Here is a 19120-nt window from a genome sequence, read left to right as displayed (position 1 = left end):
GGAGCTGAAGAATGACCATGTAAAACAACCGCTAAACATGCATTGCATAACTGTGCAGTCGGGCAAACTACAACCTCATTACACAATAAACATTTATCTGTAGGTATAATATCCATGGCTATCTCCACAGGTAATACGGGAGTAGCCTCAGCATTCCCGGTTTGCTCCATCTTAAGTGTTAAGTAGATGAGAAAAACCCTTTATGTAACGTTTTATATAACATCAAGCTATCGCTCTGGAGCTGTAGCAGAACGTCTTACCCCCTCCTGAATGTTGGGACAGGATTGAGCCATACAGGGAGAGGGGAACAAGGGCCCTGATCTGAGGGGACCCGCAAATTTGTGTTGACCAGGGCCCTTACTCCCCTCTCCCTGTATGGCTCAATCCTGTCTCAACATTCAGGGTGTCCTATACAAAAATATAAGAAAGATTATATATATATATATTCTGCAGCACTATAGACATAGATGTGCTATACAAGGTAACAATAATAGGGATCAAATGGGTAAAGGGCCCGAGAGTTGCATTGTTGTAGTCAGCTCTTATGAAGGTGATCTGCATACAGCTGGGTTCATGGACTTGCATGCTAAGCAGGTTCAAGGGGATAACAAAGGAGGAGATGAACTGGAGTTAGGAAAGGTTGGTGTAGGTTGTATGCATCCCTGAACAGTAGAGTCTTTAGGGAGTGCTTGAAACTTTCAAAACTAGAGGAGAATCTTGTGGAGTGAGGCAGAGAGTTCCATAAGATGGGAGCCAGTCTGGAGAAGTCCTGTAGATGGGAATGTGAGGAGGTAACGAGAGGAGGAGAGTAGAAGGCTGTGAGCAGAAAGAAGGGGACGGGAGAGAGAGTATCTGGTGACAATGTCTGAGATATAGGGGGGAGAAGTGCAGTTGAGGGCCTTGTATGTTAGAGTCAGAATTTCATGTTTAATCCTGGAGGCATGAGGAAGCCATTGAAGGGATTGGACGAGAGGTGCAGCAGATGAAGAGCAACGTGTGAGGAAGATTAACCTGGTTTCCTGGCAGAGGCATTCATTATGGATTGTAAAGGAGCTAGGCAGCAGCTAGGGAGACCAGAGAGGATGGAGTTGCAGTAGTCGAGGTGGGAAAGGATGAGAGAGTGGATTGAAATCTTAGTTGTGTCTTGTGCAAGGAAATGTCTAATTTTAGAGATATCTTTAAAAGGTGGAAGCGGCAGGATTTGTTCAAGGACTGAATGAAATATCTGAGTCAAGTGTGACCCCAAGACATCGAGTATGCGGGGTAGGGGTAATGATTCAGTTAGACAGTTATAGAGGTGAAGATTTTGTAATAATGGGGGAAAATAAGGAGCTCGGTTTTGGAAAAAGATTTAGCTTAAGGTAGTGAGAGGACATACTGGATGAAATATGAGAAAGACAGTTAGTGACATGGGTTAGCAAGAAAGGAGAAAGTTCTGGTGCAGAGAGGTAGATTTGAGTGTCATCAGCAAACAAATGATATTGAAATCAGTGGGACTTTATTAAGGAACCTAGTGATGACGTGTAGATTTAGGAGACGAATGGCAGAGCCTTGCGTTACCCCAAAAGAAAAACTGTTTAATGTAAGGAAATGGGATAGCTGTGCATATACTAGCTTTTCAAGAAGCTTTTATGCAAGAGGGAGTAGGGAAATAGGGAAGTAGTTGGATGGGGAGGTTGGATGGAGAGGTTTTTGGAGGATAGGTGTGACCAGTGCGTGTTTTAAAGATGAGGGAAATATACTGGTGTTGAGGGAGAGGTTGAAAATGTGTGTGAGTATAGGGGGAAGGGTAGAAGAGAGGGAGAGGAGTGGCTATAATGGGATGGAATTGAGGGGACAGGTAGTGAGGTGAGACGACAGTATAAGGGCAGAAACTTCTTCCTCTCTAACAGGGGTGAAATAGCTAAATTTATAGCTATGTGGGCTTTGGATGATTGCAAGCTTTTGAGGGGGTGGGAGACTGGTAGTATGTTGAGAGCTGACTTCATTTCTGATTAAGTCAGTTTTGTTATTGAAGTGGCTGGCAAAATCTTGAGCTGAGAGTAAGTTGTATTTGGAGGTAGGGTGGGGTAGAGAAGAGTATTGAAAGCGGAGAACAGACGTATTGGGTTTGAAGAAAGAGTAGAGAAGTAATTTTGTTTATAAAAGGTTAAGGCCACCTTCTCATACTCTGAACCCTGACACTGTGTGGCCCCCAAAGAGTGGAGCCCTGCGAGATTGCCCTTCTCAGGAAGGCCTGGGCAATGGCATTTGTAGCAGTTATACACATCATTGCAAAAACTGCTGTAGTCCAGTACTAAAGACACATTTATGCTCCTGATCTTTTGTGAGCCTACCAAACTTTTTTCTTCATCAAATGACAACAAAAGAATGAAGAAAATCTTATAAGATCCAAAAAAGGATAAATAAAAAAATAAAAGTTGGGCAAACTGCTTGGCAGAATACCAGGGTGAAAAGCCTTGCTATCTATACCTTGTGAGCTGTGGTGGCTGTGCCTTGCCTAGCCACAGACACTTTGCCCAGCAGTGACGTCAAGTTGGGCGTGGTGTATTTGCGTGGTTTAATCGTTCATGAAGTGAAAAACTACTGTATCAGCCTGTAATTTGTTGGTTGTTTTCTATTACAGAAAATTATTATACTGTATATTTTACAAACGTATGTTCTACAAGGAATGATATAGTCTCATACTCTAAAGTGGGTCACCATACAAAACACCATGTTAGTTCGCTATGACTACAAAGCGACTTGTACTCGCACACATTAGCATGTGTGTGTGTGTGTGTATATATATATATATATATATATATATATATATATATATATATATATATCATGCGCTAATATATAGTTTTCGTCTACGGTACCTGAGCTCCATCCATTGCTCTTTCTCTGTTCCAGTTTGCCTCCTGTGGATAATATCCAGGCCGCCAAGAACCCACCATCTCTTTTTCCTCCTGGTTCACCGGGGCCACCACATCTCCGCCTCCATTGACATAAAGCCCACCGCCTCCTATCAAAGGTCTATGGGATGCAGACATGAAACTATCTTAGGTCAATTTGACAAGGTCGCATGCGCAAAGCGTACACCAACTACAATGCAAGTAACCTGCCAATAGCAAACGAAACTACTACAGCTTTTTTTCTATTTGCTGGCAAAACTCACGAGGAACAATAACCACGCCCATCAAAGTCAGGTAGGCTGGATATACTTTTGACAGCTCCGAATCACCCCGCCTCTATACTCTCGCTTGCTCCAATCAGAGGAACACAGAACGTTTCTATGCTCTACCTCGTTCCAACTGAGTTTTTTTATTTGGTGATTGGCGGTACTTCCGTTTTCCTGCAGAGCGTGGTGTCCGGTGTGAGAAGCCGACCGGGGGAGGGGAGGGCGTGAGGATGAACTACATGCCTGGGACCGCTAGCCTCATTGAGGATATAGACAGTCAGTATTTAATTTATGCTTTATGTATGTGTTGCAGTATGCGGTTTTTATGTTGTATAATATTACACAGTAGCAAGTTTAACAATGAGGAGTGATTTTCACATGACCAATGTTTTTTTTTTTTTTCCTATAGTGTTTTCCTTGTAGACCCAATTGGTTTTTAGGGTAAAAATACATTTCTATTGATGAAATCAACTCATACATATTTTAGACATTTTTATATTTTTTAGGGTTTAAACACATAACCCTGGAACCCCAAAAATGTATTTTGCGATTCAGATATTGCATACAATTTTAAACAAAGTTCCAATCTGCTTCTTTTATCTAATTGCTTTGTTCTCTTGGTGTCATTTGTTGAAAAGCATACCTAGGTAGGCTCAGGAGCTATCTGCTGATTGGTGGCTGCACATATATACCTCTTGTAATTGGCTTACCAATGTGTTCAGCTAGCTCAGAGTATTGCTGATCTTTTAAGAAATAATACCAAAAGAATAAAGCAAAATTGGTAATAGAAGTAATTTGGAAAGTTGTTTACAAAATGTATGTTCTATCTGTATCATGAAGGACACATTTTGGCTTTCATGTCCTTTTATAGTGATAGTAAATCCTAGCGTTTGTGAAACAAAGGCTTTTATTTCCTTTTTAAAGTGATAGCAAATCCTAGCTTTTGTGAAACGCTAGGATTTACCAGTGGAACAAATAAAGGATACTTTTAGTCATTGAGTATAAAATACTTCAAGCTGAAATTTACTTTGTCTTGAGGGGACATAATACTCATATGCTAAATCACTTGAAACTGATGCAGTATAACTGTAAAAAGCTGATAGGAAAATATCACCTGAGCATCTCTATGTAAAAAAGGAAGATATTTTACCTCACAATCTCCTCAGCTCAGCAGAGTAAGTTCTGTGTAAAAAGTTATACTTCAGCTGCTGTCCAGCTGCAGGTAAAAAAAATAAAAAATGAAGAAATGAACAGCAGCCAATCGGCATCAGCAGTGCTGAGGTCATGAACTATTTTACTGTGATCTCAAGAGATTTGACTTAAAGGGCCATAATACCCACATGTTTAAACACTTGAAAGTGATTCAGTATAGCTGTAAAAAGCTTACTAGAAAATATCTCCTGAACATCTCTATGTAAAAAAGAAATTTTACCTCAAAAGTTCCTCAGTAGCCACCTCCCATTGTAAAGGATCTCTAAGCAGCATATTAGTATGTCTGTCCTGGGACAGCTTACGGGATGTGCCTTGTGCACTCTCATATTTCCCTATTCAGCTTACTATGAAATCTCATGAGAGTTAAGTGAAATCTCATGAGATCACAGTAAAAAAGTTCATGACCTCAGCACTGCTGATGCCGATTGGCTGCTGTTCATTTCTTCATTTTTTATTTTTTTTACCTGCAGCTGGGAGCAGGTGAAGTATAACTTTTTACACAGAACTTACTCTGCTGAGCTGAGGAGATTGTGAGGTAAAATATCTTCCTTTTTTACATAGAGATGCTCAGGTGATATTTTCCTGTCAGCTTTTTACAGTTGTACTGCATCAGTTTCAAGTTATTTAGCATATGAGCATTATGTCCCTTTAACTCTCATGTTGAGATTTCATAGTAAACTTCCTTAAACTGAATACGGAAATAACATGATTGTGCACAAGGCTCTCTCCCTTGCCTGTCCCGAGACAGGCATACTGATTTGCTGCTTAAAGTCCTTTGCAATGGGGTTTGAATACTTAGGACATTTTGAGGTAAAATATCTTTCTTTTTTACATAAAGATGTTCAGGTGGTATTTTCTAGTCAGATTTGTACAGCTATGCTGCATCACTTTCAAGTGTTTCAACATTTGGGTATCATGGCCCTTGAAGCGCCAGCAGCTGAATGCTTTTTTTCAGTGAGGTGACGTGTCCACCTCTTAGCCAATAGCCATGTGGGCCAGCTGGCGCCATGCAGGATAGTTAGCACGCTATTGGCTAAGATCACCTCACTGCATAGTAGCGTTCTGCAATGGTCATCCTGAGTCACTCAGCGCGGCATACGCTGCAGACCAATAAAGGAACTTTCCACATTAAGTATTTTATACTTCATGACTGAAAGTCCCCTTTATTTGTTCCACTGGTAAATCCTAGCGTTTCAAAAACGCTACAATTTACTATCACTTTAAAGGGACACTGTAGTCAGAAATGAAATTACAATTACATCGTAGTATACATATAAATCAATCTTTTCCTAATGTATATACTGCATGAAATATTTAGCCTTTTGAAAATATTTATCTTGGAAATATTTATTTCCAAACCTACTTCTATGTCAGCCGTTATGGATTCCCAATGCAAGTTGAAACATGGCGTCTTTTCAAAGTATTGCGCGAGTTAGCGCAGCGTCACATGAAACGTCACCATCTGCAGTTAGATAAGGCGAGGAGAATCTATAGAGCAGCAGTCGATTGAGCAGCGCACATAACGTAAGTAATTTTCTTGCTAACACTTGCAGAATCGCCCTAGAATAAATGCGCAAACGATAACTTTGCAATACTTTGATTTTGATATATTATATTTGCAAGTACTTTAGACTAACTTTAGACGTTTCTATAGTATGCAGAAAGTCTGGATAACCGATTGAATAGATTTTTTTTCTCTAATGCGCAAGTGTAAAATGTAACCTAGATGTGGGTAACTTCGGCTTCAGTTATTAGAAATGCGCAGGCGTGATTTAGCAGAATTTATGTGTAGGCTTATTATGAAGGATTATGCAGTTGATATGCATAAGATCGAAATTTCATAGGTTAGTGATTTTATACACAGAATGCCGAAAAATGGTGGGTTGGAAAAGGTGACGTCATGGCCGGATAAGATTTATTAAAAATAGAAGTTTTGGCTGCTTCATTTTATGAAAATATAGGTTAATAAGTTTTAATAGATGATAATGAAATAAAATGTTATTGTGTATGGAAAACGAAAAAGACAGTAATCCTTTAAGGATGTCACTTAATACAAAACATGAAAGTTAAAATTAAACGTTCATGATTCAGATAGAACATGCAGCAATTTATTAAAATGTGCACAACTTTTTATATGCAGACTATGAGGCACCAGCTAATGCTGAGCTCAGTAAACTCACACACCAGGGTTGCCTATGTTGGCTTAAAAAATGAGCCTGGTTTGTGAACTTTTGAGCCCTGAATCTACAGCCGTGTTTGTTTGACACCTCTGGCTGCATCCTAGAGATACTGGTACACTGTGCTACTGTAGCCTTTCGACCCCCCCACCACCACCACCACCACCTTTTTCAGTTTTATTCTGCCCAGGGAATAGTGCTTAAAGGGGCAAAGTCATTATTAGACATTCATGATTTAGACAGAGCATACAAGTATAAACAACTTTCCAATTTACTTCTATTACAAGTATACCTCACTCATACAGCGGGTCAGGGACCGGAGCCCTGGTTAGGGACCGGAGCCCTGCTGTAAAGTGAAAACCGCCTTGGCGTGAAACAACATGGTTTCAGCTTTCTTTTCACTTGCCAGTGTATTTAAAAGCTTGAAAACATGTTTGAACAAACATATATTAGGGGTGCAATAGCACTAAGTTTAGTTTAAAGTGAAAGTAAATCCTAGCGTTTTACAAACGCTAGGATTTACTATTGAAACAAACAAAGGGGACTTTCATTCATGAAGTATGAGATACTTCATGTAGAAAGCTCCTTTATTTGATTCAATCGATCGCCGTGTTTACCTTGTACAGCAGCCCACGGCAAAAAAAAAAATTTGGCTAAGAGGTGACGTTTTCACCTCTTAGCCAATTAGCCATCTACCTGTAAAATAGTGACAATTATTGTAGTAAAATTTGCCAGACTACAACTCTGAGACACAGATTGCACTGCAATGTTGTAAGCAGTGAACTGGGCATAACAAAATGGTGCCAGTCAGTTTTATCGCAATGAGTACAGCACTGTTTCAAATTCCTTGGAGGTTGAACTTCAGCTCCACAAAGCGCTGTATTAGAGAAGCGCTGTAAAGTGAGGTATACTTGTATTTAATTTGTTTACCTGCTCTTGTCATCCTTTGCTTAAAGGTTTATCTAGGTAAGCTCAGGAGCAGCAAAGAACCTAGGTTCTAGCTGCTGATTGGTGGCTGCTAGAACCTAGGTGAGCCAATGACTATATATATATATATATATATATATATATATATATATATATATATATATATATATATATATATATATATATATATATATATATATATATATATATTTTATTAGGGCTGGACGATATACCGCAGATGCGGTTTTAAACCGTAATTAACTGCCGAGATTTAAAAACCGCGAAAGTATGCTATTTTTTAGCCCCGCCCCCTGTGACGTATTATGCCGAAAGAAGCTGATCAAAAGCTTGGAAGCGGCCAGAGGGGAAGCAATTTTGCATTTATATAACAAGGTAGTGTTTTTAATTTTACAGACCCACAGTGTCAGATATTACCCCTCCATAAGGTGATCTGGTGAAAATACATCAAACGGTGTCACACTGTGTCATAGTGGGACAAACCAATCCCAAATATGTATTGGCTGGATGATAAAATTAGTATAGTTTAAGAAGACCAAGCTATGTAGCTAAGCAGACTAGAATTACATTTAACCGCTGAATTGTTTGTGTGATGTCCCTTTCTCTAATAGTAATAACACCTCAAGCTCAATTACTCTCTCGTCTCAACCCTAAACGTCATGGCCAGACAGCATTACTACTTATAAGATCATAGGAGGTGTTGCTTTAAGGTAATAGCATAAGGTTGTTGAGAAGTCTACCGCGTTGTGATGTCATACGACTCCAACGCCTTCAAAGTAATGGCACAGCAGCCACGCCCACGTTCACCGTAGCTTTTTAAACCGGGCCTCGTCCCCTCCGACTTCCTGCTGACAAGATGGCGGCGGAGAGCAGAACATTGTCGTACACTATGTGCAAGTGGAGTACTTTCTCCTCCAGTTATTTACCCGAGTGAGTACCGGCCTGCGTGTGCCGCGGGGTCTGTGGGTGTAGCCTTTGTATCTGATGTCGCCTTGTTATACCGCTGGATGCATAAGAAGACCTGTATTACCCCAGTATAGCGGTATCTGCATTTATGTTTAGGGACAGATATGCAGAAATACGTACTCTGACATAGCTTACCTCCTGTATAACACGCAGTTGCTTGTGTAAGCGGCCAGAGGGGAAGCAAGGGAGTGCGACTTGTATTAGGTATTGGGGCCGGTCTTGTACACATCTGGTAGTGAGTTTACCCACCAGCTAGCACATGAAAAATCGCAATATAATTGTGATTTTATTTTTTGCCCATATTGCCAGCCCAAATTATTATTATTATTAATGGAATTTCAGCTCTAATCCATATATCGCAAGTAAACAAAACATTATATATGTATACCATCACGTAACATAAATCTCTACCCTGATGGTATACATATATAATGTTTTGTTTACTAGCGATATATGGATTAGAGATGAAACTCCATTAATAAGATAATAAATCTGTTGAATTGTTTATAAAAGAGTGCTTGACTCTCCATCTTTCATATGGTTCATTGAATTGCATGTTCCATTTCTCCTCTTAAAGTTCTTTGTTAAATTATCCTCTATAGGGTCTGCACCACTTAAAAATTATATTACTAATAGTCTATTAGTTTAGGTTTTGTATTTATATCGACCATTTGTCCAGTACCTCTCTGATTTTTATATATATATATATTAGTGATGCACCGAAATGGAAATTCTGGACCGAAACCGAATCCGAAAATCCAGGATGCACTTGGCCGAAAACCGAAACTGATACCGAAAATGTGTTTTTTCAAATTTATTTTTTTTTAGTTTTTTTTTTTTTGCATAATTAGAGCCAATATAAAAGCCCACACTTTTATTGAAAGTAATACACTAAAATTGGACCAAAATATCTTAAAACAATAATATGCTACACAATAATTTTATCAAGAAAAAAAAAAAAGAAAGAAAAAAATGCAATTTTCGGCCAAAATGTTTCCTTACTTAAAACAATTATAAATATCAATATACTGTATTCTTCATTTAGTTCTATTTAACAGAATCATATTTAACTGTTTGTTTGTTTTTACCAATTATCCAAATAAAGTATAGTCCTAGAAAACTCATTATATGCAGAACAGTAAGCCAAGTAGTAAACTTAAACAGCAGCTCTAGGCTAGCATCAAATTTGAAACATGCTACACAATAATTTTACCGAAAATAACAGGCAAAAAACCCGAAAACCGAAATAGCCAAAAAGGCTATTTTCGGCAGAAACTTTCTGCGGCCGAAATTTATATATATATATTATATAAATTATATATATATTTTCAATTGTAATGCACTCACTGTTCCTGAGTTCATCTGCCGGGGTGCTGCGTGGAAAATATGTAGATCTACGTTCAACCCCAAAGGAGAAAAACAAACGCTTCACTCGCCGGTCTTTATCATCGATATTTAATATTCACAAGCAATTAAATTACAGCATTCCCAAACGTTTCGACACCAATTGGTGTCTTTTTCAATGGGTATTTGCCAAAATTCGTTTGTCCCAAAAGGCTCCTAAAAACTATTCCCAACCGCTTACCTATAAGTCCCCGTATGTGCTGACGTCACTTCCGGTGTCACGGAGGCCACTCCCGCTTGCGCACATCACTACTCCTCAGCCACATGGCTAATTACCATAACTCCACCTGCGTGATGTCATCTACACACACGCAGTACACTTAGGCTGTGCGCATGTCGGGAGTTTAGCAGCTCCGATAGCACCGGACTGACAGTTATAGACATGTGGTTTAAAAACCCACTAACCTACATTCTATAATAAAAAGTGCTAGACAACAATTATCTGAGACCCTTAATATTTCTTAGTTACATAGTAGACCTAATACCAAATCCATTATATCTATTATATCTTGGTTATGTTCATCTAGGGGATTCTATATTTACACAACGTATATTTACTCATCATTCCCCCAACTTTTTGTATTGACATAACAACTAATCTATAGATAATGTTATAAAGATGGTATAGAGATAAGGTTATTATTTTGTGAGGGAACATATCATAATAGCATTCATCCCTAATGAAGGATAGTAGAAAACTTTTTAGGTCCGCAACAGTACACTGTATCATGGAGATTCTTCGATTAATACTGTCCTTATCTCATCCATTGTGCACAAATGGATAATTCAGTCCCCTGGGACAGAAATGACCTAGATCAAACAATCCTAGACATCCCCTCAAAGGAAGACATTAAAATCCAGTTGTGTATTTAGACCTTTCGGAGCTACTGTATCCAATAGGTAGATCCAGGAGGTTTCCACCTAGAGGAGTTTAGTATTCCTGTCTCCCCCTCTCCGTAATGGTGGCACATGATCTATGAGTATGGTCCTTAGGCTTGCAGCTGTGTGTCCTGCCTGGAGAAAATGTCGAGCCACTGGTTGATCCGACTCACGTTTCTCAATCGCTAGCCTAATCGCATGGCGATGATTGGCCATCCTCTCACGAAAGGTGGTAGATGTTTTCCCCACATACATCAAGGAACACGGACACATCAGTACATAGATCACGTAAGTACTGAGGCATGACAGCCTATGTAGAATCTTGTACTTCCTCTCAGTGTGTGGGTGGTGGAAGTACATCCCAGTCAGCATACTATTACACGTAGTACAGTCCCCACACCTGTAGCATCCCAATTTCCTTTTTGCATCCAACCATGTTCCCTTCTCGTAACACTTTGTTGGGTCATTGTGGACCAAAATATCCTTTAAATTGGGTGCTCTTTTGTATACCATCCGTGGGGCTTTCGTACGTGTAAAGGGTAAAGTCTTATCTGATCTCACAATTTCCCAGTTCTTCTTTACCGATTCTGCCAAAAACTTGGACATGGGGTTGAACGTTGTTACAAAATTGATGTTATCACTTCCATCTTCCACGTTTTTTTTTTTGTGTGGCGAGGGTCAAAGGAATCTTTGGAGAAATGGGTTGATACTCTTAACAATATTGACTCTACTATTCGCTTTAAGTACTCCTGTGATAGAAGTATACCTTTTTTGGACTTAAATATCACAATATACACCGATGATGAGGGCTATAAATTTTCCACCTCATTATACTCAAAGCCTACTGATAAAAACTCCTTACTGCTTTCCACAAGTTACCATCCGGGACATCAAAAAAGAGGTGTTGTCTCCTCTCAGCTCACGCGAGTGGTTTGCAATAATACACTGCCGGAGACAAGAAGGATCCAAGAGGAAGAAATGGTCAACAAACTGGAACAGCGAGAGTATGCACGTAAATTGATCAAAAAGGTACATACTGAACTGGCGAAACAAGATCAAAAGTCACTGCTTCTGCCACAGGGTGTGAAGAAAAATGTGGAAGATGGAAGTGATAACATCAATTTTGTAACAATGTTCAACCCCATGTCCAAGTTTTTGGCAGAATCGGTAAAGAAGAACTGGGAAATTGTGAGCTCAGACAAGACTTTACCCTTTACACGTACGAAAGCCCCACGTATGGTATACAAAAGAGCACCCAATTTAAAGGATATTTTGGTCCACAATGACCCAACAAAGTGTTACGAGAAGGGAACATGGTTGGATGCAAAAAGGAAATTGGGATGCTACAGGTGTGGGGACTGTACTACGTGTAATAGTATGCTGACTGGGATGTACTTCCACCACCCACACACTGGGAGGAAGTACAAGATTCTACATAGGCTGTCATGCCTCAGTACTTACGTGATCTATGTACTGATGTGTCCGTGTTCCTTGATGTATGTGGGGAAAACATCTACCACCTTTCGTGAGAGGATGGCCAATCATCGCCATGCGATTAGGTTAGCGATTGAGAAACGTGAGTCGGATCAACCAGTGGCTCGACATTTTCTCCAGGCAGGACACACAGCTGCAAGCCTAAGGACCATACTCATAGATCATGTGCCACCATTACGGAGAGGGCGAGACAGGAATACCAAACTCCTCCAGGTGGAAACCTCCTGGATCTACCGATTGGATACAGTAGCTCCGAAAGGTCTAAATACACAACTGGATTTTAATGTCTTCCTTTGAGGGGATGTCTAGGATTGTTTGATCTAGGTCATTTCTGTCCCAGGGGACTGAATTATCCATTTGTGCACAATGGATGAGATAAGGACAGTATTAATCGAAGAATCTCCATGATACAGTGTACTGTTGCGGACAAAGTTTTCTACTATCCTTCATTAGGGATGAATGCTATTATGATATGTTCCCTCACTAAATAATAACCTTATCTCTATACCATCTTTATAACATTATCTATAGATTAGTTGTTATGTCAATACAAAAAGTTGGGGGAATGATGAGTAAATATACGTTGTGTAAATATAGAATCCCCTAGATGAACATAACCAAGATATAATAGATATAATGGATTTGGTATTAGGTCTACTATGTAACTAAGAAATATTAAGGGTCTCAGATAATTGTTGTCTAGCACTATTTATTATAGAATGTAGGTTAGTGGGTTTTTAAACCACATGTCTATAACTGTCAGTCCGGTGCTATCGGAGCTGCTAAACTCCCGACATGCGCACAGCCTTAGTGTACTGCGTGTGTGTAGATGACATCACGCAGGTGGAGTTATGGTAATTAGCCATGTGGCTGAGAAGGAGTAGTGATGTGCGCAAGCGGGAGTGGCCTCCGTGACACCGGAAGTGACGTCAGCACATACGGGGACTTATAGGTAAGCGGTTGGGAATAGTTTTTATGAGCCTTTTGGGACAAACAAATTTTGGCAAATACCCATTGAAAAAGACACCAATTGGTGTCGAAACGTTTGGGAATGCTGTAATTTAATTGCTTGTGAATATTAAATATCGATGATAAAGACCGGCGAGTGAAGCGTTTGTTTTTCTCCTTTATACATATATATAATGTGAGCAGAAGGAAGCGCACTCCATAGGGCTTGTATTTAAATATTCACCTCTATTGTGAACGTTTTCGAGCTTATACAGCTCGTCCTCACAGGCAAGGTATGAACGTATATATGTTGTCATTGGCTCACCTATGTCTTCAGTTAGAAAGCAGTAGTGTATTGCTTCTCCTTCAAAAAATGATACCAAGAGAAATAAGCCAATAATATAATAGTAGTAAATTAGAAAGTTGTTTAAAATTGTATTCTCTATCTGAATCATGAACGAAACATTTTGGGTTTCATGTCCCTTTACCCTAGAGACTAGACTTGTGCATTTGGCATTTTCGTTCAATGCCGAATGTAGAAGTAGGCAGACTTTTGTGATGGTCGGATCTCTTTGGAGCCAAATTTCTTCTGGTGAAAGTGAAGCACACTAAGAACTGGATGAAGAACAGATCTTCGTGTGCTTTGCTATTACCAGAACTAGAGATTGAGACTCCGAAAAGATCAGAACAAAACAAAATTCTGCCTACTTCTGCATTAGGCATTGAACAGAGACCCAGTGCTAAGCACTATCCAATCGCAGTGGTGCTGGTGGGCAACATACTGTTTCTTCAGATGTAAGTAAATTTAATGGACCCCGTGTTTAAAGACTGCTGCTTCATAACCTGTCCGTCTGCTCTGAGGCGGCAGACAGAAATCAACCCGAATCGGGTTGATTGACACCCCCTGCTAGCGGCCGATTGACCGCAAATCTGCAGGGGGCGGCATTGCACCAGCAGTTCACAAGAACTGCTGGTGCAATGATAGATGCTGAGAGCGTATGCTGTCAGCATTTATTGGTGTCCTGCGAACATGATCCGCAATATCGGATCCTGTCTGCTCGCACCATAGTAATTAGGCCCCAATGTGTGTAGTTAAAGGTGTAAGAGCAAAGTTGAAGCATGACTAACATTAGAGAATTGTACTACAGCATGACACCATTAAAAGTTTTGATTAAAGTGATGGTAAATTTCAGAGTATAATCATGTTGCAATGAAAAATATATTTTTTGCAAGTAAAACCACATAATTTTTTTAATATATATTTCTCCTGTTAAGTGTAGTCAGTCCACGGGTCATCCATTACTTATGGGATATTAACTCCTCCCTAACAGGAAGTGCAAGAGGATCACCCAAGCAGAGCTGCTATATAGCTCCTCCCCTCCACGTCATACCCAGTCATTCTCTTGCACCTAACTAATAGATAGGACGTGTGAGAGGACTGTGGTTATTAAAATTAGTTTTTATTTCTTCAATCAAAAGTTTATTTTAAACAGCACCGGAGTGTGTTGTTGTTGTTTCTCAGGCAGCATTAGAAGAAGAATCTACCTGAGTTGTGTATGATCTTAGCGGACTTAACTAAGATCCATTTGCTGTTCTCGGCCATTCTGAGGAGCGAGGTAACTTCAGAACAGGGGACAGCGGGCAGGGTTCACCTGCAAGGAGGTATGTTGCAGTATATTATTTTCTAAGGAATGGAATTGACTGAGAAAATACTGCTAATACCGATGTAATGTAAGTACAGCCTTAAATGCAGTAGTAGTAACTGGTATCAGGCTGATATGTGTGTATGTTTGCACTGAAGTATTTCTGGGGAATGGCACTTCACTAAGAAAATACTGTATATATATAACTTATAGCCTTTCTGCAGTGAAAGCGACTAGCAACAGGCTTTTTTATTAACATTTCATATATTTATATTTAAAACGTTTACTGGCATGTTAATCGTTTTTTCTCTGAGGTACTTGGTGAAAAATTTTTTATGGGCATTATTTTCCACATGGCTGTCGTTTGTTTTGAATAAAATCAGTTTACTGAGCTTCCCCACTGTTGTATTATGAGTGGGAGGGGCCTATTTTGGCGCTTTTACTGCGCAGTAGAAATTCAGTCACAAGTCTTCCTGTTCTCCCTGCATGATCCAGGACGTCTCTACAGAGCTCAGGGGTCTCCAAAACTAGTTTTGAGGGAGGTAATCACTCACAGCAGACCTGTGAGACTGTGCTTTGACTGTGATAAAAACGTATATATTTTTATTGTTATCCGTTTTTGGTATTAAAGGGTTAATCATCCATTTTCTAGTGGGTGCAATCCTTTGCTAAATTAATTAATTTAATGTGAAAAATTTGGTTTCTATAACTAATCCGGTTCATTGTTATTTCAACTGTGACAGTTTTGTGTGCTTCTTAAAGGCACAGTAACGCTTTTTTTTTTTTTGCTTGTAAATTTATTTGAAAAGTATTTTCCAAGCTTGCTAGTTTAATTGCTAGTTTGTTTAAACATGTCTGACACAGAGGAATCTCTTTGTGCAATATGTTCAAAGGCCAATGTGGAGCCCAATAGAAATTTGTGTACTAATTGCATTGATGCTACTTTAAGTAAAAGCCAATCTGTACATGTAAAGAAAATTTCACCAGACAACGAGGGGGAAGTTATGCCGACTAACTCTCCTCACGTGTCAGTACCTGCATCTCCCGCTCAGGAGGTGCGTGATATTGTGACGCCAAGTACATCAGGGCGCCCTTTACAAATCACTTTGCAAGACATGGCTAATGTTATGACTGAAGTTTTATCTAAATTGCCAGAACTTAGGGGTAAACGCGACCACTCTGGGGTGAGAACAGAGTGCGCTGAAAATACTAGGGCCATGTCTGATACTGCGTCACAATTTGCAGAACATGAAGACGGAGAGCTTCATTCTGTGGGTGACGGATCTGATCCAAATAAACTGGATTCAGACATTTCAAATTTTAAATTTAAGCTTGAGAACCTCCGTGTGTTACTAGGGGAGGTATTAGCAGCTCTAAATGATTGTAACACGGTTGCAATCCCAGAGAAAATATGTAGGCTGGATAAATATTTTGCGGTACCGACGTGTACTGACGTTTTTCCTATACCTAAAAGGCTTACAGAAATTGTTAACAAGGAGTGGGATAGACCCGGTGTGCCTTTCTCACCCCCTCCTATATTTAGAAAAATGTTTCCAATAGACGCCACCACACGGGACTTATGGCAGACGGTACCTAAGGTGGAGGGAGCAGTTTCTACTTTAGCTAAGTGTACCACTATCCCGGTGGAGGATAGCTGTGCTTTTTCAGATCCAATGGATAAAAAGTTAGAGGGTTACCTTAAGAAAATGTTTGTTCAACAAGGTTTTATATTGCAACCCCTTGCATGCATTGCGCCTGTCACGGCTGCGGCGGCATTCTGGTTTGAGTCTCTGGAAGAGACCATTAGCTCAGCTACATTGGATGAGATTACAGACAAGCTTAGAGTCCTTAAGCTAGCTAATTCATTTATTTCTGATGCCGTAGTTCATTTAACTAAGCTTACGGCTAAGAACTCCGGATTCGCCATTCAGGCGCGCAGAGCGCTGTGGCTTAAATCCTGGTCAGCTGATGTGACTTCTAAATCTAAATTGCTTAACATACCTTTCAAGGGGCAGACCTTATTCGGGCCCGGTTTGAAAGAAATTATCGCTGACATTACTGGAGGTAAGGGCCATGCCCTGCCTCAAGACAGAGCCAAACCAAGGGCTAGACAGTCTAATTTTCGTGCCTTTCGCAACTTCAAAGCAGGAGCAGCATCAACTTCCTCCGCTCCAAAACAGGAAGGAACAGTTGCTCGCTACAGACAGGGCTGGAAACCTAACCAGACCTGGAACAAGGGCAAGCAGGCCAGAAAACCTGCTGCTGCCCCTAAGACAGCATGAAGTGAGGGCCCCCGATCCGGAAACGGATCTAGTGGGGGCAGACTTTCTCTCTTCGCCCAGGCTTGGGCAAGAGATGTCCAGGATCCCTGGGCGTTAGAGATCATATCTCAGGGATATCTTCTGGACTTCAAAGCTTCTCCTCCAAAAGGGAGATTTCATCTTTCAAGGTTGTCAACAAACCAGATAAAGAAAGAGGCGTTTCTACGCTGTGTACAAGATCTGTTACTAATGGGAGTGATCCACCCGGTTCCGCGGTCGGAACACGGACAAGGGTTTTACTCAAATCTGTTTGTGGTTCCCAAGAAAGAAGGAACCTTCAGACCAATCTTGGATTTAAAGATCCTAAACAAATTCCTAAGAGTTCCATCGTTCAAAATGGACCACAGTGGATTTAAAGGATGCGTACCTTCACATACCAATTCACAAGGATCATTACCGGTACCTAAGGTTTGCCTTCCTAGACAGGCATTACCAGTTTGTAGCTCTTCCCTTCGGGTTAGCTACTGCTCCAAGAATCTTCACAAAGGTTCTGGGTTCTCTTCTGGCGGTACTAAGACCGCGAGGAATATCGGTAGCTCCATACCTAGACGACATTCTGATACAAGCGTCAAGTTTCCAAGCTGCCAAGTCTCATACAGAGTTAGTACTGGCATTTCTAAGGTCACATGGGTGGAAGGTGAACGAAGAAAAGAGTTCTCTATTGTCACTCACAAGAGTTCCTTTCTTTGGGACTCTTATAGATTCGGTAGAAATGGAAATTTACCTGACAGAGGACAGGTTAACAAAACTCCTAAATGCTTGCCGTGTCCTTCATTCCATTCCACACCCGTCAGTGGCTCAATGCATGGAGGTAATCGGTTTAATGGTAGCGGCAATGGACATAGTTCCCTTTGCACGCCTGCATCTCAGACCACTGCAATTGTGCATGCTAAGTCAGTGGAATGGGGATTACTCAGATTTGTCCCCTATGCTGAATCTGGATCAAGAGACCAGAAATTCTCTTCTATGGTGGCTCTCTCGGCCACATCTGTCCAAGGGGATGCCCTTCAGCAGACCAGATTGGACGATTGTAACAGACGCCAGCCTGCTAGGTTGGGGCGCTGACTGGAATTCCCTGAAGACTCAGGGATCATGGACTCAGGAGGAGAGTCTTCTTCCCATAAACATTCTGGAATTAAGAGCAGTTTTCAATGCCCTTCTAGCTTGGCCTCAGCTAGCAACTCTGAGGTTCATCAGGTTTCAGTCGGACAACATCACGACTGTGGCTTACATCAACCATCAAGGAGGGACAAGGAGTTCCCTAGCGATGATGGAAGTCTCAAAGATAATTCTCTGGGCAGAGTCTCACTCTTGCCACCTATCAGCGATCCACATCCCAGGCGTGGAGAACTGGGAGGCGGATTTCCTAAGTCGCCAGACTTTTCATCCGGGGGAGTGGGAACTTCATCCGGAGGTCTTTGCCCAAATACTTCGGCGTTGGGGCAAACCAGATATGGATCTCATGGCGTCTCGCCAGAACGCCAAGCTTCCTTGTTACCTGGACCCGGGAGCGGTTCTGATAGATGCTCTGACAGCACCTTGGACCTTCAAGATGGCTTATGTGTTTCCACCCTTCCCGATGCTTCCTCGATTGATTGCCAGGATCAAACAGGAGAGAGCATCGGTGATTCTAATAGCGCCTGCGTGGCCACGCAGGACCTGGTATGCAGATCTAGTGGACATGTCATCCTGTCCACCTTGGTCTCTGCCTCTGAGACAGGACCTTCTAATTCAGGGTCCTTTCAAACATCAAAATCTAATTTCTCTGAAGCTGACTGCATGGAGATTGAACGCTTGATTTTATCAAAGCGTGGATTTTCGGAGTCAGTAATTGATACCTTAATACAGGCTAGGAAACCTGTTACCAGGAAAATTTACCATAAAATATGGCGTAAATACTTACACTGGTGCGAATCCAAGAGTTACTCATGGAGTAAGGTTAGGATTCCTAGGATTCCTAGGATA

The 19120-nt window shown here is 40.8% G+C and overlaps 2 protein-coding genes across 2 annotated transcripts in view; one reads left to right on the top strand and one right to left on the bottom strand.

Annotated features, from left to right (window-relative positions):
- BAG4 (BAG cochaperone 4) overlaps window positions 1–3096 on the bottom strand; it is a gene marked incomplete in the record, with an annotated part of 152706 nt that extends 149610 nt beyond the window's left edge. Inside the window, 1 exon segment of the mRNA XM_053718039.1 lies at window positions 2865–3096. Within this exon segment, the coding sequence (XP_053574014.1) occupies window positions 2865–3038 (174 nt within the window).
- Window positions 3097–3293: 197 nt separating this feature from the next.
- The window catches only part of LSM1 (LSM1 homolog, mRNA degradation associated), a 126237-nt gene continuing 110410 nt past the window's right edge, over window positions 3294–19120 (top strand). Inside the window, exon 1 of the mRNA XM_053718038.1 lies at window positions 3294–3442. Within this exon, the coding sequence (XP_053574013.1) occupies window positions 3397–3442 (46 nt within the window). The 5' untranslated portion in view covers window positions 3294–3396. The remainder of the gene's footprint in view (window positions 3443–19120) is intronic.

Source organism: Bombina bombina, chromosome 6 (genome assembly GCF_027579735.1).
Source record: "Bombina bombina isolate aBomBom1 chromosome 6, aBomBom1.pri, whole genome shotgun sequence".
Lineage (NCBI taxonomy): Eukaryota > Metazoa > Chordata > Amphibia > Anura > Bombinatoridae > Bombina > Bombina bombina.
This window is presented reverse-complemented; position numbering and strand designations above follow the sequence as displayed.